Source organism: Macaca thibetana, chromosome 4, assembly GCF_024542745.1.
Source record: "Macaca thibetana thibetana isolate TM-01 chromosome 4, ASM2454274v1, whole genome shotgun sequence".
Classification (NCBI taxonomy): domain Eukaryota; kingdom Metazoa; phylum Chordata; class Mammalia; order Primates; family Cercopithecidae; genus Macaca; species Macaca thibetana.
The window spans coordinates 141,882,526-141,900,529 of record NC_065581.1 but is presented as its reverse complement, the minus strand read 5'-3'; the positions used below and the strand labels follow the sequence as shown (position 1 = coordinate 141,900,529).

Here is an 18,004-nt window from a genome sequence, read left to right as displayed (position 1 = left end):
AATAAGTTTATAAACATATAAGATAATGACAAATTTAACTCCAAAAAGTTTACAATTGTAACTATGAAAAGGCCAACCCAACAGCAACGGGTCGTCTTAGCTTTGGCCTGTTTCTCTTGTGTATCTATATGTTTTGCCCAGGTTATAATTGTTTGGTTATGAGACAAGTCGACTTGTTAATTGTTCACATATTATAATCTAATCAAGTAGGTGAAACGTTATTTCTTCAAAAATATCACCTTGTGGTGGAAGAGAGAAAAAACATCCATGCTTCTTTTATCTACAATGAAGGTGAAGAGCAACATAAACTTCAGGTAAGTGTGACTTGTGAACACTTGGAATTTCCAAATTTGATCATGTTGCTTAGTTGTATCATCCTTTTCATCTTTTGGGGGAACTCCAAGATAGGTTTCATCACTATAAAGTGTAGGCCTTCAAAAATCATCTCTTGTTGTATGAATTGTATCATCTTGGACATTTCTGAAAAGATCATTTTTATAGATACTGTTGATAGCCTCTTTCAACTTCCATTTCACCCCACTTCCACTTGGGAGACTTGGGATGCATCTTACAGACTCACTCGCAGCCAGAGTTCTGGAGACATATCAAGTTCCACCAGACCGAAAGCAGAAATGGTTTGGCAGAGCAGATGAATGATTTGGCAAGTGAAGATGTTAGTAATTTGCTGTGACCTGCCTCCACATTTCCAGGATCCAGTCTTCGTGGGTGTGAAGAGACAGTGCTAGTGAACAAAGCAGTCTCCTAACTTATTGATCTGCCCTGATGCTTCATCCTCCAAATTTTGATTATTTGATTTCAATTCTTTTAGTCTTTCAATAACATTGGAGGTACTCAGTTCCCAGTATGAAATGTCTTCTAGTAGAACTAACTACAGTGTTTAGTGTTTCTAGCACTGAAGTCCTATGCAAACCTAGAGGTTTGTTTTTAAAGTCTTTATTTCTTTCATTGATTTTTTTTTCATGGTATTTCTTTAAGTGAAAATGTACCTTATAACATTGCAAAAATATCAAGATGATTTTTTTTATATCATGTTTTTAAGTGGCGGGTATTTATTTTTTATTTTTTACCATGGATGATTTCAAATGAATACTAAATAAAAGAGTGTTATAATTAACCCCAATGTGCCAATTGCTCAGTTTCAACCCTTATTAATTAATGGGCTGGCAATTTTATATCATATAAAGCCCACCCATCCACATCTTCCCCAGACATCACTGACAAAGTGTGATTTACCAGTGTCATACAGTAGAAGCCCATTTATCACTGAGCAGAGTGTAAGCCTTAGGTTTGTTGTGTCAGCATAACAATAAAATATAAGGGGAATAAAATAAAATAGCATATAACTAAATGCATATATTTTATAATAGAAATAATATTAACATTAACATAAATATAATAAAATATCACAATAACACTCAAATATTAAATAAGCATGTAGGCATATCTTATGCCTTATAAATTTGCTACTATTCGGGGCCCCAGTAGTGAAATCATACGCTCTGCCATATTCCTCTATTTTAGGAAGAAATGAAATATTTTCCCCAGCTCTTCAAGATTTCAGGTTATTCTCAATTTCTCTCATTATCTCTATAAAATTTTACTACTTTCATAATAAGCTTAAAACTTGCTGTTTGTAAACCAGATTGCTGTCACATGAAAATGTAAAGAATTATTAAACCCTAAAAAGAAACGAGTTAAAAACTAGCACTAACTGAAACTCAATCTCTCTGTCTCTCTCTCTTTCTCTGACACACACACACACACACACACACACGCACACACTATTTTGAGTATTTGGGGGTTAAGGGATTGTAAACAAATAAACTGTGCATATTTTTTATCAGGAAGTTGAACTGATTTGGAAAAACCAATGGAATTTTGTGTAATCAAAAGTGAAAATGTTAAGCGTACAAACAGAAAACTGGTTCCAAGTAGGACAAACCTGTTTTGCAACGCTAACTGAGTAGTCCTGCCCAGATGTGCTGAGCCATTACCCCAGTTTGGTCTCTGCTTTGGTAGCTGAGCACTGTCCTTGTAGGAAGTGATATTGGCATAATCAGTTCTCTTGCCAGTGGCTCACAACCTCACTTTGACATGACTGCTGGGCTAATAACACAGGTCTCCCAGTGGCAGGGGAGTATCAGATTTTCCCATGAACCATTGCACATAAACATGTTTCACCATTTCCCTCAAAAAGCTAAAACCAAGCCAAATACACACACACACACACACACACACACACACACGCGCATGAGCGTGCTCGCACACACCCACACACACAAATCATTGAGTTTTGCCAAAAACATGTTTTCAGATTTTGCATTTGCATGCATATGAAGAATGCTTGAAAATTACACCTCAAAATTTTCTTCTGCAACTCTTTTAGTAAAATCAATAGCAAGGAAGAAGTATCTTGGTTTATCTTTAACCCTCAATCATGTAATTTTCACAGATCCACTGCTCTAAGCAAGCAGTTTCTCAGTATCCTCATAGAGTCGGAACTGTTTTTCCCTTCTTATGATAGAATATATATTTCATCAGAAAATAAGAAAGCTTTAAAAGAAAATGAGTGAATATTTAATCGAACAACAGACTACAAAAATACATCCTTAATAATGGAAACTTGGATGCAAAGGAATGGGCAATCGACTCTTGCACACACAGAATGTCTGGCTGATCCTTCCTGCTCATTTCATGAGCTGTTTAATCATACAATTCTTAACATTTTACATTTTTTCTACCCCATTTATAGCATGATACCAGATATTTTTAGGCATTTCTATTTGCTGCTTGCTAATCGTAATCTTTATATAGTTGACATCCTATTCTTTTCTTTTTAGGGTTCTCACCACCATCATTTTTTCCACATACACTATTACTACCTAGAAAGGGAAAGATTTTCACTAAAATGCCATCTAACCCAGCATGCCCTCCCCAGACGGTTCCCCACCCTGAAGTTTTCAATCTTCTTCGTTTAAGCTTACCTACCACCTCATTTTCTAGGGTACAATTTTCAGCTTACTATTACACAGGAAAGATCTGGAAATCTCATTTACTTTAAGTTCTTAATAGCTGAGAGGAATTAGGTTTTTACCCCATATACACAAGCCTTAGAAGATTTGCATTTTAATAGGGGACAATTCCTTCATAAGTCAAAGGAATGGAATGGTTCTAATGGTAGAATTTTAAGCATCACTGAGATCGGTGGAGGAAATCTTTGAGGTGAGAATGCTTATCACCAAACCATAATACTTGAGATGATTGTCTTTCCCACGTAAACTTAAGCCTAACCTGACTAGAAGCCAATATTCATGTTTGAACAAGAATAGAAACAGAACAAAATTTAAAGCAAAAATTGAAACTGTCAAATAGTTGAATAACCTTATTTCTTAATAGGGTGCATTATTCTCTCTCAGCTTCTTATCTTTGCAATGTGGTATTGTTATTACTATGTATCTCTTCTTAAGTTCATTGTATCTTGACCAATGTTGCCTTCACCTTGATTAAACCTTAATAGGTTTCTTTCTGACTTTCAGTGGTTCCTGATCTCCCTTTTCTTAGAACATTTACTTCAGAAAACTGGAAAACTTGTCATTGTAAACTCTTTCTCGGCTCTGTTGAGATATAAACCTTGTTTTTTTTTTTTTTTTTTTTTTTGTTTTTGGTAGGGGGATGAGGAGACAGGGTCTCCCTCTGTCATCCAGGCTGGAGTGCAGTAATGCAATTAGGGTGCTCACTACAGCCTCAACCTCCTGGTCTCAAGCAATGTTCCTGTCTTGGCCACTCGAGTAGCTGGGACATTTGCAAGCCACTTTCCAGTTTCGCAACCCATAAAGCCTTTCTCAAGGAACTGAGAGCCATCCCTCTGAAATGTAATCACCAAGAAAGACAGTGCCCCATCTCTCAGTTTCTGTGGAAGAGTAGGAGCCTAACTTCCTTAGACTCCTTGCTCCACGTTGTGAAACTGCTTCCTGTCATGGAGATATAAAAGTGAAAGTTTATGTTTTGAGGGAGAAAGGCTAATATGCAAAAACAGATGTCCTGCGATTCCCCATACCAACCATTACAAACACTCCTGTGATTTTGTTTTGTTTTGCTTTGTTTTGTTTGTTTGTTTTAGTGGAATTGAGTTCAGGCTCAGTTCCAGTCTCTCTCCTATTGCAATAACCTTGAATAAAGTCTTCTTTGCCTGTTTAACTTTCTCTAATGCAAGTTTTGCTTTGACCCCTTCACTTTTTGGGTAGATATAAGTAACTGTATACACTTTGTGTATGTTGCATGAGGAGTCTTTCATGAAGCAAACATCCTGAACATAATCCATGTAAGGAAACAAAGAAAGTGCAATATCTTTTTTTTCCACTTTCATGAAGCAAACATCCTGAATATAATCCATCTAAGGAAACAAAGAAAGTGCAATACCTTTTTTTTCCACATCAACGGCAGTTTCCTTCTCACTTTTCTTTTTGACATCTTTTTCTGCTGGTAAAATAAGAAAAGTATAAGCCTTTACCTGTTTAACTTGCATATATTATAGGCTATGCATGATTGCCAGGGAGGCATCTAATTTATCTTGTATAGAGGAATCCTAAATCAGCCATAAGTCATGTCAAATATGAATAAGGTAGCACTTTCGTAACACACTAGTGGCTTAGGTATAATTTCTCTTCAGGAAACGGATTTTTTTTTTTTTTTGCCAAAGGCAAAAATTATTTAATAACAGTAAAAACATTAAATGGCATTATTAATTATGGTATTATTTAACAGCTTTCGTAACATATATTAAAAAGAATATGTCGAATGTTCTCTGAACTATGAGGTCACCAGAACCATGTCAAAATTTCTGAAATCTCTAAAGTTCACTTAGGACATCAGATGAATTATTTGAAAAAAAACAATTTAAAAAAACTTTATGTACACACACATATATATATATGTATGTTTGTGTGTGTAAAACAAACCAATCAAGTATTCAAATATTTTCTGCCCTCTACATAAAATGACTTGATCTTTTGGTGGGCTTTTAAAATTAAACTGAATTATTTAAATAGTAACTGTCATATTCACATATATAGTTAAGTAGTGAATCAGAGAGAATTAAGCAACTGCTCTTAAGAAAGAAAAAAATAATCACAGTAGTAATTTTCAAAAAGTGTTTAGGCTTGAATTCCTTTTTAAAAAATTGACAATTTTAATTTTATTTGGAATATTTAGACATGTTAAGAGTGTTCATTAATAACAATGACACTGTATTTATTAAGGGAATTTCTTTCCTAGAGAATAATAGATTTACCAGTAGTATTAAGCATGGACACTAATTGATTTATGTGGTACACGGTTTTTAAATTTCTTACCTTTCTTTTTTGTTTCAGGAGTAACTTTCTTCTCAGCCTTCTTCTTTTCCCCTTCTTTTTCTAGAGAAGAAATTTAAAATATTTGCTTTAGGGAAATTTAGTATGAAAGCAAAACCAAGGTTGAAATGAAGGATTTTTGTTAAGTCAGTTCTGCTTCCAGCTAGCTTTGTTACTGAGCAAGTAGTTTAATCCCACTAAGCCTTGTTTTCCTCATTTATCAAATAATAGTACCTCCCTCAAAGTTAATGTTTACAAAACACTCTGTAAAGTGCCTGGCTCACAGAAAATGCTTAACATTGTAGACTGCTAATACTGTTTACAAATAATAAACAAGATAGTTTGAACTTTCTGAACTAGACAATCGTTTATCTAGTGCTTAAAAGTATTGATATATAAAATTAAAATATATTTCTTGGAAAATAAACTACAGATAAACTAAAAGAATTAATTTTTGTTTTCTTTAAATACATTCAATTTCATTAGAAATAATATATTAGGCCATTAAAAAGATATCTATTTTGATATAGCTGTGTTTCATATCTGGCTCTTGTCAACAGGCATTTAAGCCTGATGACAAGCGTTTGGCAGTGTGGTGAAGACATAACTTCCACTGTCCTTTCTGAGTGGTTGTATCAACAAGGTTGTTCAATCTTTGCACCCAGATGTTGCAGTAAGTCTGGATGCCACATCAAACCGTTTGTGGTATTTCTAAACTTCGTGGAAGAACTCTGTTTCATAAATCTGAGACCGTCTTGGTCTGAGGGGGCAAAGACAGAGAATTCATGTGCTGCCCAGGCATAGCAACGTAGCAGATGGACATCCCTGGACACTTTTCTGGTAAGCATAGTCATTTCAAATAACAAAGTTCTGTACTAATACATAGTTGTTTAAATTGAATGTTCAGTGGTTTTAGATTTGAGGCAATAACAGCTGTTGCTAATGTTGTAAATGTACTGATTTTTATCTTCAATTAGTGCTATTGATCGTATATTTGAAATGCCTTTCTCTTTGTCAGTTGTCTCTCATCTCAGGTACAGGTACATTCAAAGACTTCTATTATCCAGAACTATTATAAGATCATTATTATGCTAAAGAAATTCAATATCTAGTTCTACAATGAATCCTTAAATTGTGTCTACTAATGACTGCATCTTAGTAAATATAGGAATTAACACATTCTCTTAGGTATGGAGCTTTTTTACCTACCAGATCAAAGACAACACTTTCTTTCAATGTTAGACACACAATTTTTAAAGAACCACTTTCATGACTTCTAGATATAATCTAATGTCGCAGGGAGAAATGTATTCACACTTTGTCTAAACGTGTCTACAGCATACTATTCCAGCTCATCCAATCAGAAGTAGAAAGTCAAGAAGTCAAATTTTGATAGTTCCACAGATAGAAATAAACCAGTTGATTTCCACTTTTCCTTTTCCTAAAGATTTATGCATATTAAACATGCAGATCATATTTAAAACTCTGAATAAAGATACTTTCAAGTATCACTACTTTCAGCTTCTCTGGGAGAAATTTTATGTAGCAGTGAATTTTACATTTTCTCTAAATAATTGTATATGCCAGACAATTGAATAGGCATTTGCTAAGCATCACCTCTGATGTCATGTATCAGAAAAGGGGTTAAAAATACAAATGACTTGTAAACATTTCTAAGTTCATGCTAAACACCAATGCCATAATCACCATAAGATCAGAACTCAGCATCCAAGTCTCCAAATTCCATAAGGTTAATGAATAAATATTTCATTAAAAAGTTTGTGCCAATTAGTCAGTCTTACACTGAACTTCACAAATAAAGTAGATATTTGAACCCGGAATATGGAAGGCATTCATTTCTTTTTCTATTTGTTGCTCTTGTGCAACAATTTCTACCCTTCAAATTAATATAGCTGGGATTTTATTGTGGTGATATAATATTCTTGTCTTAGTCCAAATTGAATTAATTCTCCCATTATACACTCTGCTTGTGATTACAGTCATACACTGTGAGAGTCATGAATAAGAGCAGAAGTCCACAAAAAGCAGATACAAATAATGTCCTTTAATAACATTTTTATGAATTAGACCTTTAAGCTGTCCTTATGAGACTTACTTTATTCATGGTGAATTTCATTTAAAATGTCAACTTCTGAAGATTCTACATTTCTTCAAGCACTATAGTCTCTGTTCCATAGGTGATTTGGCAGTAATGGAATTAAATTTTTCATTTATAAAAACTTAACAATTTAATTATATCCTACTTGGATATAAAAATAACCCATGTTTCTTTTATGAAAACTTCCCTGCCCCTGACTTTTTCTTCCTCAACAGCCAACAGTACTCTTCCCTTTCTGTTTATCTGACTTTGAACACACATAACAATTTCCCTCTTCCATCTCTTTCTTATTGGTTTGCCGTTTTGTTTGTAACAGCTAGAGAAGAATTAGAGCATTTAAGCCCATTGATGTTCAGAAGGTTAAAAATTAAATATATCTATAGGATATGAAAGTATCAGAATATTACCTTTCCTTGACAAAAGTATAATAAGCCCTGAAACGATGGCTGTATTCTGGCAGGGATTACAAGAGAGTGTGGTTGGGAGAGAAATCTTCCCTACAATGAGAAGCTCTGAGTCACAAATATGTTATTAGCTTCTGCATAAATTAACATCAGATGAAAGAAAAATTAGACGACTTACTTCTTACTTTCTAAGCCCTCACAATGGGCTTTTCTTTTGCTTTTAAATGTTTTTATGCCATCTCAAAGCCAGACAATAACACAATACTTAATTACAATTGTAAAACTTTCTAAGATGCTGGTTTCACGAGGAAACAAATGCAAAATGTTTTATTTTTGTCTTATGTCTTGTTTCTCCCCTCTTTGCCCTTCTAGTGTAGAGATTATCCTAATTCTGTGTGTCAGATGCGTGCTTTTATTCTAACACTCTGGCCAGAATTGATGTATTCCTGGTTCCAGTTAAGTAAATAAGAACTTGTTTCTTTAAGAACAACACATTCCAACATATCTCATCACTGTCACCTTGTTTTCTTAGAGTGGTAGAGATTGGCCTGGAACCCAGCTCACAATATGACCGTGGAAAATTTTACATAAGCTTAAGATAAGTTCAATTACACGAGTGATTATTAGAGTTGTCCCATTGTTATCTACAGAGGGGTGTGGAGCACGACAGAAAGCACAGGTGCTGGCATTGATGACAATGGTCTGAATTCTGTCCATGACTCTTCCTAGTTGTGTGACCTTGAAAAATGTGCTATAGCACACCGAATTTCATTTTCCTCATTTGAAAAGTGGAGCTAATAAAATCTACCTTGCTTACTTGTGAGAAATGCAGATAACTGGGCTAAAATGCCTGAAACAGAGTAGATGTAGAAAAATAACGATAATAATGACAAGTTCTACTAGATTTTACAAATAATAAAAATATGACCACATATAATCTTTTTAGGTTATTTTTTTAGGTGTGACATTTACTGATCTTTTTGAGTAAATACAACTTTATTCTTATTTTTCTATATCCAGGGATGGTATGTCTAGAATATTTTTTATTGAGAAATTAAAGGGAAAAAATACCCATAAGCAAGACAGAAACATGTTATGAAGGGTACTGTACTGCAATGAGGTGGGTTCAAGTCTCTATTTTGCTGTAATTAGTAGTCATTATCTTATGCAACTATAGACGAATGCTGTATCTTTTGTCTTCAACCATAAAAGTCAGAGAAATGAGTAGAATATGTTTGAGTCCCCTTTCACCTGCTTACTCCTTATTTACCAAGTGAAATATGCATAATTTTGCATTTATTTTCTAATTTTTCTGGGAATAGGTAACCTAAAAAGAGTTGCAAATATCTATGGTGTGTTGTCTGGTTTTGATATGGCTTAAAATTGTTTAAAGCAAGAGAAAAGTCCATTTTAGAGGCTTAAAATGAACACATATGTATATGCTATATACATATATACATATACATATTTTATATATATAAATTTTTTGGACAGGTGATGATAAAGATTAGAAAAAAAAGAGAACTTTGTTTTGAGAATTAAAACCTGAGAGCATAGGAGGTGGCTTGGTTTTTTTAAAGGTGGATCGGGGTAAACCTTTCTAAATGGGCAATTGGAAAGATTATTGAAAACAAGTGGAAGAGCTTTGGGCTATTAGCGAGAAGACTTTTCAGCAGAGGAAAAATGTCTGCAGAGACCCTGAAATCAGAGCAGGCTAGATTAATTCAAAGAAGAGCCAGTGAGGCCAGAGTTGAGGACTCAGTAGGGGAGTGCTGAGTGCTTCAGCCGAGATGTAGTGGGGCAGATCTCCTAGAATCTTGTTACCAGTATGAATTTTCCATTTCCCTGTGAGTAACATAGGAAGCCACTGAGAGGTTTAAGCAGAGAAGTTACACAATTCTGAGTGAAGATTTAAGAAAATCTTTGGCTGTTGCTAGGTGGTGTCAAGTGTCTCGTTGGATTTTGTGATCAAATTGAAAGGGAGAAGACTTAGGGAAAAAATACTTCAGAACAAATATTCTTCATTTTTTTTTCCAAAAATTTCCTTGGAATTTTATTTGGGACTCTGGAAGGCATGCAACTTTATAGAAACATGGTAAGAGTACCTCCCTTCACATTGTAATTAGGTTGCTATAACAGAAAAGCTTTTTAAATTAAGGACTTCACTTGAGTGATGTGGCATAACTAAGCTGGTCTTTCAGGCTCTGAATCCTTTTTTTTTTTTTTTTTTGCCTTGGCTTTTCTTTAGTCATAGCTGAATTATTCTCAGAAGTCTGCTCTTCTCATTATTAACTATTAACAACAAACAACTAACAAGTAGCAATTCTACAGCACTTTCCAGCGACTACCCGAGACCTTTAGTCATACAATTTATTCACATAAATCAACAAATGCTTATCTAGTCTTATGCCAAAACCCTTTGCTAGTGTTTGGAGTTTTAAAAACCTCCTTCCAGTAATACTAGGTGTGAGAGCAGTAAGAAAGTTCATAATTACAATAAGGACTTTGAGAAACAGTGGACGTGAAGCATGTGGGAATCAAGAGAGACATGCAACTCCTCACAGCTGAGTGGAGTGGAAAGCTACTCCTGGGGATGTAACCTCAGACTGAGTCTAAAAGGGCCTGTGGGGCCTGGCGTGAACTGTGGATAGCATGTGTTATTATAAATGCCAGAAAGGAACTGAGGTACAGTCATAGCTCATGTCTTGTAGATACAGTTGAGAACTCAGTGATACTATATCATTCATGAAGTAAATGTTGTAAAGGACTCTAGGTCTTATCTGTTTAAATTCAAACTTCCTCAAGATACCATACTACAGGCAGTGACCCAAGATTGTGGCCACCGCACTCTAGTCTGGGCCACAGAGTGAGATCAGTTTCAAAAAAAAAAAAAAAGGCCGTTGTGAATGTTAGCTCCAGATCAACTGCAAGAACAAACCAGCAATCCTAAAAGGACCCACAGACCCTCTGAAGGAAGCAGACTGCTTCTGCAGGCCCTGGGAGACACCTCAAATACCAATAGTGCCTCAAATGTGGAAGGGGGAAAGGGAGACCCTCCTCTCCCAAACATACACCCCCACTGTAGAAACTGATGGGCTGTTTGTGGGAGAAGTTTCCGACTTCATCTGGAGCTGAGCCAATTTAGAGAGTTGAGCAAAATACAGGGGCAGAAGAAGCAGCAGAAAGACCCTAGGAGTTCATTGGGTCCCCTAGCAGACCATTCCTCCCTGGTACCACATGGATGCCTCAGGAGGGTGGCCAGAGGAGCAGGGGGTAAAACCACAGGGAGGAGAAAATCTCTAGCTGAACTTCGTAACAATTTGAATGGAGTGGGAAGCCTCCTGGCCAGAACTCAGGGGAGGCTACAAATCTGGTGTGCAGACTCCACAGGTGGAGGGAGAACCAAGCCCTTTTCTTTTGCAGCTGGCAGTTGGGTAGCCTGAGGCAAGTTTTCAAGCCCATCTCGCCCTCCACCTGGAAACAGACTTGGGCTATTGGCAGGGGACATGGTGGGAGTGAGACCAGCCCCTTGGTTAGCTTGGGAACTGGGTCAGGCCTGCGACTGCCGGCTTTTCCCAACTTCCCTGTCAATCTGCATGACTCAGCAGAGGCAGCCATAATACTCCTACATACACAACTCCAGTGACCTGGGAATCTCACCCCCATCCCCCACAGCAGCTGCAGCAAGCCCACTCAAGGAGAGTCTGAGCCCAGACATGCCTAGCCCTGCCCCTACTTGATGGTTCTTCCCTACCCACCCAGGTAGCAGAAGACAAAGGGCATATTATCTTGGGAGTTCTAGGGCCCCACCCACTACTGGTCCCTCTCCATAAAACTGCAGCTGATGCTCTGTGGAAATGGCCACCTCCCAGCAGGAGGCCAGCCAGCACAAAAATAGAGCATTAAACCACAAAAGCTAAGAACTCTCAGAGTCCATTGCACTCCCCTGCCACCTCCACCAGAACAGGCACTGGTATTCATGGCTGAGAGACTCATAGATGGTTCACATAACAGGATTCTGTGCAGACAACCCCAGTATCAGCCCAGAGCCGGGTAGACTCACTGGATGGCTAAACCCAGAAGACAGACCACAAACACTGTAGTTCGGCTGACAGGAAGCCACATCCATAGGAAAAGGGGGAGAGTACTACATCAAGAGAACACCACATGGGACAAATGAATCTGAACAACAGCCCTCAGCCCTAGACCTTCACTCTGACAGAGCCTACCCAAATGAGAAGGAACCAGAAAACCAACCCTGGTAATATGACAAAACAAGGCTTCTCAACACCCCCCAAAAATCATACTAGTTCACCAGCAAAGATCCAAACCAAGAAGAAATCCCTGATTTACCTGAAAAAGAATTCAGGAGGTTAGTTATTAAGCTAATCAGGGAGGCACTAGAGGAAGGCAAAGCCCAGTGCAAGGAAATTCAACAAACGATACAGGAAGTGAAGGGAGAAATATTCAAGGAAATAGATCACTTTAAAAAAATTCAACAATTCAGGAAACTTTGGACACACTTTTAGAAATGTGAAATGCTCTGGAACGTCTCAGCAACAGAACTGAACAATTAAATAAAGAAATTCAGAGCTCTAAAACAAGGTATTTGAACTAACCCAATCCAACAAAGACAAAGAACAGTGAATAAGAAAATATGAACAAAGCCTCCAAGAAGTCTGGGATTATGTAAAATGACCAAACTTAAGAATAATCGGTTTTCCTGAGGAATAAGAGAATTCTGAAATCTTGTAAAACATATTTGGGGGAATAATCAAGGAAAACTACCCCAGCCTTGCTAGAGACCTAGACATCCAAATACAAGAAGCACAAAGAACTGGGAACTTCATTGCAAAAAGATCATTACCTAGGCACATTGTCATCAGGTTATCAGAAGTTAAGATGAAGGAAACAATATTAAGAGCCATGAGACAGAAGCACCAGGTAACCTCTGAAGAAAAACCTATCAGATTAACAACAGATTTCTGAGCAGAAACCCTACAAGCCAGAAGGGACTGGGGCCCTATCTTCAGCCTCCTCAAACAAAACAATCATCAGCAAGAATTTTGTATCCCGTGAAACTAAGCATCATATATGAAGAAAAGATAGTCTTTTTCAGACAAACAAATACTGAGAGAATTTGTGAATACCAAGCCACCACTACAAGAACTGCTAAAAGGAGCTCTAAATATTCAAACAAATCCTGGGAACACATCAAAATAGAACCTCTTTAAAGCATAAATCATATAGGCCCTATAAGACAAAATAGAAGTTAAAAAGCAAAAACAAAAACAAAAACAAAACAAAGTACATAGGCAACAAAGAGCACAGTGAATGCAATGGGGCCTCACAGTTCAATACTAACATTGAATGTAAATGGCCTAAATGCTCCACTTAAAAGATATAGAACCACAGAATGGATAAGAAATCACCAACCAACTGTCTGCTGCCTTCAGGAGACTCACCTAAGACCAAAGGACTCACATAAACTTTAAGGAAAAGGCATTTCATGCAAATGGACACCAAAAGCGAGCAGAGGTAGCTATTCTTATATCAGACAAGACAAACCTTAAACCAACAGCAGTAAAAAGAGACAAAGAAGGAGATTATATAATGGTAAAAGGTCTTGTCCAACAGGAAAATATTGCAATCCTAAATATATATGCATCTAATACTGGAGCTCCCAAAGTTGTAAAACAATTACTAACATACCTAAGAAATTAGATAGACAGCAACACAAAAATAGTGGGGGACTATAATACTCCACTGACAGCACTAAACTGGTCATCAAGACAGAAAGCCAACAAAGAAACAATGTATTTAAACTATATCTTGGAACAACCGGACTTAACAGATATATACAGAACATTTCAACCAACAACCACAGAATACACATAATATTCAATAGCACGTGAAACTTTCACCAGGATAGATCATATAGTAGGCCATAAAATGAGCCCCAATACATTTAAGAAAATTGAAATTACATCAAGCACTCCCTCAGATCACAGTGGAATAAAACTGGAAATCAACTCCAACAGGAATCTTCAAAACCATGCAAATACATGGAAATTAAATAACCTGCTCCCAAATGAGCACTGGGTCAAAAACAAAATCAAGAAGGAAATTTAAAAAATATTTGAACTGAATGACAATAATAACCAACCTACCAAAACCTCTGGGATACAGCAAAGGCAGTGCTAAGAGGAAAGTTCATAGCCCTAAATGCCTACATCAAAAAGACTAAAAAAGCAAAAACTGACTTCTAAGGTCACACCTCACAGAGCTAGAGAAACAAGAACAAACCAAACCAAACCCCGCAGAAGAAAGAAATAACCAAAATCAGAGCAGAACTGAATAAAATTGAAACAACAACAAAACAAAATACAAAAGATAAAAGAAACAAAAAGCTGGTACTTTGAAAAGGTAAATAAAATTAGCAAGATTAACCAAGAAGAGAAGACAGAAAATACAAATAACTTCACTAAGAAATGAAACAGGAGACATTACAATTGACACCGCTGAAATGAAAAAGATCACTCAAGGCTATTATGAACACCTTTACCCATATAAACTAAAAACCTAGAAGAGATGGATAAATTCCTGGAAAAATACATCCCTCCTAGTTTAAATCAGGAAGAACTGGATACCCTGAGCAGACCAGTAACAAGAAGCAAGACTGAAATGGTAATTTAAAAATTACCAACAAAAAAAGTTCAGGACCAGATGGATTCACAGAATTCTAGCAGACATTCCAAGAAGAATTGGTGCCAATACTTTTGACACTATTCCACAAGATAGAGAAATATGGAATTCTCCCCAATTCATTTTAGGAAGCCAGTATTACCTGAATACCAAAACCAGGAAAGGACATAACCAAAAACGAAAACTACAGACCAATATCCTTGATGAACATAGATGTTAAAATCCTTAACAAAATACTAGCTAACCAAATCCAACAACATATCAAAAAGACAATCCACCATGATCAAGTGGGTTTCATACCAGGGATGAAGGTATGGTTTAACATACACAAGTCAATAAATTCATACACCACATAAATAGAATTAAAAACAAAAATCATATGATCATCTCAATTGATGCAGAAAAAGCATTAGACAAAATCCAGCATCACTTTGTGATTGAAACTTTCAGCAAAATCAGCATATGAGGGACATACCTTAATATAATAAAAGCTTTCCATGAAAAACCCACAGCCAACGTATATTGAATGGGTAAAAGTTGTAAGCATTCCTCTGAGAGCTGGAACAAGACAAGGATGTCCACTCTCACCACTTATCTTCAACATAGTACTAGAAGTCCTAGCCAGAGAAATTAGACAAGAGAAAGAAAGAAAGGGCATTCAAATAGGTAAAGAGGAAGTCAAACTGTCACAATTTGCTGACAATATGATCATTTACCTTGAAAAACCTAAAGACTCCTCCAGAAAGCTCCTAGAACTGATAAAAGAATTCAGCAAAGTTTCCAGATACAAGATTAATGTACACAAATCAACAGTTCTTCTGTACATCAACAGCAACCAAGCCAACCAAGCAGAAATTAAATCAAGAACTCAATTCCTTTTACAATAGCTGCAAAAAAACATAAAATAGGAATGTGCCTAAACAAGGAGTCAAAAGACCTATACAAGGAAAACTACAAAACACTGCTGAAAGCAATCATAGACAACACAAACAAATGGAAACACATCCCACACTCATGGATGGGTATAATCAATATTGGGAAAATGACCATACTGCCAAAAGCAATCTGCAAATTCAATGCAATCCCCATCAAAATACCACCATAATTCTTCAGAGTTGGAAAAAACAATTCTAAAATTCATATGGAACCATAAAAGAGCCCATATAGCCAAAGCAAGACTAAGCAAAAAGAACAAATCTGGAGCCATCACACTACCTGATTTCGAACTATACTATGAGGCCATGGTCACCGAAACAGCATGGTACTGTTATAAAAATAGGCACATAGATTAATGGAACAAAATAGAGAACCCAGAAATAAACCCAAATACTTACAGCCAACCGATCTTCAACAAAGCAAACAAAAACATAAAGTGGGGAAAGGACACCCTTTTCAACAAATGATGCTGGGATAACTGGCTAGCCACATGTAGGAGAATGAAACTGGATCCTCATCTCTCACCTTATACAGAAATCAACTCAAGATGGATAAAGGACTTAAACCTAATACCTGAAACTATAAAAATTCTAGAAGAAAACATTGGAAAAACCCTTCTAGAGAGTGACTTAGGCAAGGTTTTCAGGACCATTAACACAAAAGTAAATGCAATAAAAACAAAGATAAATAGCTGGGACCTAATTAAATTAAAGAGCTTTTGCACAGCAAAAGGAATAACTGGCAGAGTAAACAGACAACCCACAGAGTGGGGGAAAATCTTCACAATCGATTCATCTGACAAAGGACTAATATCCAGAATCTACAAGAAACTCAAACAAGACAGTAAGAAAAAAAAAAAAAAAAAAAAAAAAAACAGACAATCTCATCAAAAAGTGGACTATGGACAAGAATAGACAATTCTCAAAAGAAGATATATAAATGGCCAACAAAAATATGAAAAAATGCTCAGCATCACTAATGATCAAGGAAATGCAAATCAAAACCACAATGCGATACTACCTTCCCCCCTCAAGAATGGCCATAATAAAAAACAAAAATCAAAAAACAGTAGATTTTGGCATGTATGTGGTGATTGGGGAACACTTTTACACTGCTGGTGGCGATGTAAACTAGTACAACCACTATGGAAAATAGTGTGGAGGTTCTTTAAAGAACCAAAAATAGAACTACCATTTGATCCAGCAATCCCACTACTGAGTATCTACCCAAAGGTAAAGAAGCCATTATTTGAAAAAGGTATTTGAAGACGCATGTTTATAGAAGCACAATTCACAATTACAAAATCGTGAAACCAACCCAAATGCCCATCACTCAATGAGTAGATAAAGAAAGTATCGTGTGTGTGTGTGTGTGTGTGTGTGTGTATGTATAATGGAATACTACTCAGCCATAAAAACGAATGAATTAACAGCATTTGCAGTGACCTGGATGAGACTGGAGACAATTATTCTAAGTGAAGTAACTCAGGAATGGAAAACCAAGCATCCTGTGTTCTCACTGATATGTGGGAGCTGAGCTACAAGGACACAAAGACATAAGAATGATACAATGAAATTTGCAGACTTGGGGGAAGAGTGGGAGGGGGACGAGGGATTAAAGACTACAAATACGGTGCAGTGTATACTTCTTGGGTGATGGGCACACCAAAATCTCACAAATCACCACTAAAGAATTTACTCATGTAACCAAATACCACCTGTATCGCAATAACTGATGGAAAAATGTTAAAAAAAAAAAAAAGATGTCTTACTACATTTTTTCCTTTAAGCTTCAAAAAGGTGTGATGAAAGAATTTTAATAATCACTTTATTTTATATGGTCAAACAAGGTAAAAAAAATACGTTTTAGTTTGGGTTGGAACTGCAGTAATTTCAAGATGATAAGATTTATAGAATAAAGCGCATGATCTTATATGCATTAGAATATACTTCATTCTCAGGTAAAAGTCTACACATCTTATAACCTATGAGGAAATGGGTTCAGGAAAGATGACTAACGTGGCCAACTTCACGGGTCATATAAGTCAGGGGTCCCCAAACCCTGTGCTGCAAGCCAGTATTGGTCAGTGCCATGTTAGGAACTGGGGTTCACAGCAGGAGGTCAGCAGAGTGCACATGAGCATTGCTGCCTGAGTTTCGCCTCCTGTCAGATCAGCAGTTGCATTAGATTCTCATAGGATAGTAAACCTTCTTGTGAGCTGCACATGCGAGGGATCCAGGTTGTGCACTCCTTATGAGAATCTAATGCCTGATTATCTGAAGTGGAACAGTTTCATCCTGAAACCATCCCTCCCCTCACCCCGTCCATGGGAAAACTGTCTTCCAGGAACCAGGTTCCTGGTGCCAAAAAGGTTGGGGAATGCTGATGTAGGTGACAGAACAAATATTTAAATTTAAAGATGATCACAAACCCTGTTTCTGTCCTGCAACACGGATAATGAAACTTGAGAT

At 36.6% G+C, this 18,004-nt stretch overlaps 1 protein-coding gene across 23 annotated transcripts in view; it reads right to left on the bottom strand.

Annotated features, from left to right (window-relative positions):
- TRDN (triadin) overlaps nucleotides 1–18,004 on the bottom strand; it is a 407,680-nt gene that overhangs the window by 217,469 nt on the left and 172,207 nt on the right. For 19 of the 23 annotated variants that reach the window (XM_050788685.1, XM_050788686.1, XM_050788691.1 and 16 more), the window contains exons 11-12: nucleotides 5,373–5,432; nucleotides 4,441–4,500 (exon numbers count right to left, since the gene is read on the bottom strand). In XM_050788685.1, coding sequence (XP_050644642.1) covers nucleotides 4,441–4,500; nucleotides 5,373–5,432 — 120 coding nt within the window. The remainder of the gene's footprint in view (nucleotides 1–4,440; nucleotides 4,501–5,372; nucleotides 5,433–18,004) is intronic. The other 4 variants (XR_007725165.1, XR_007725166.1, XR_007725167.1 and 1 more) reach the window with 3 other exon arrangements.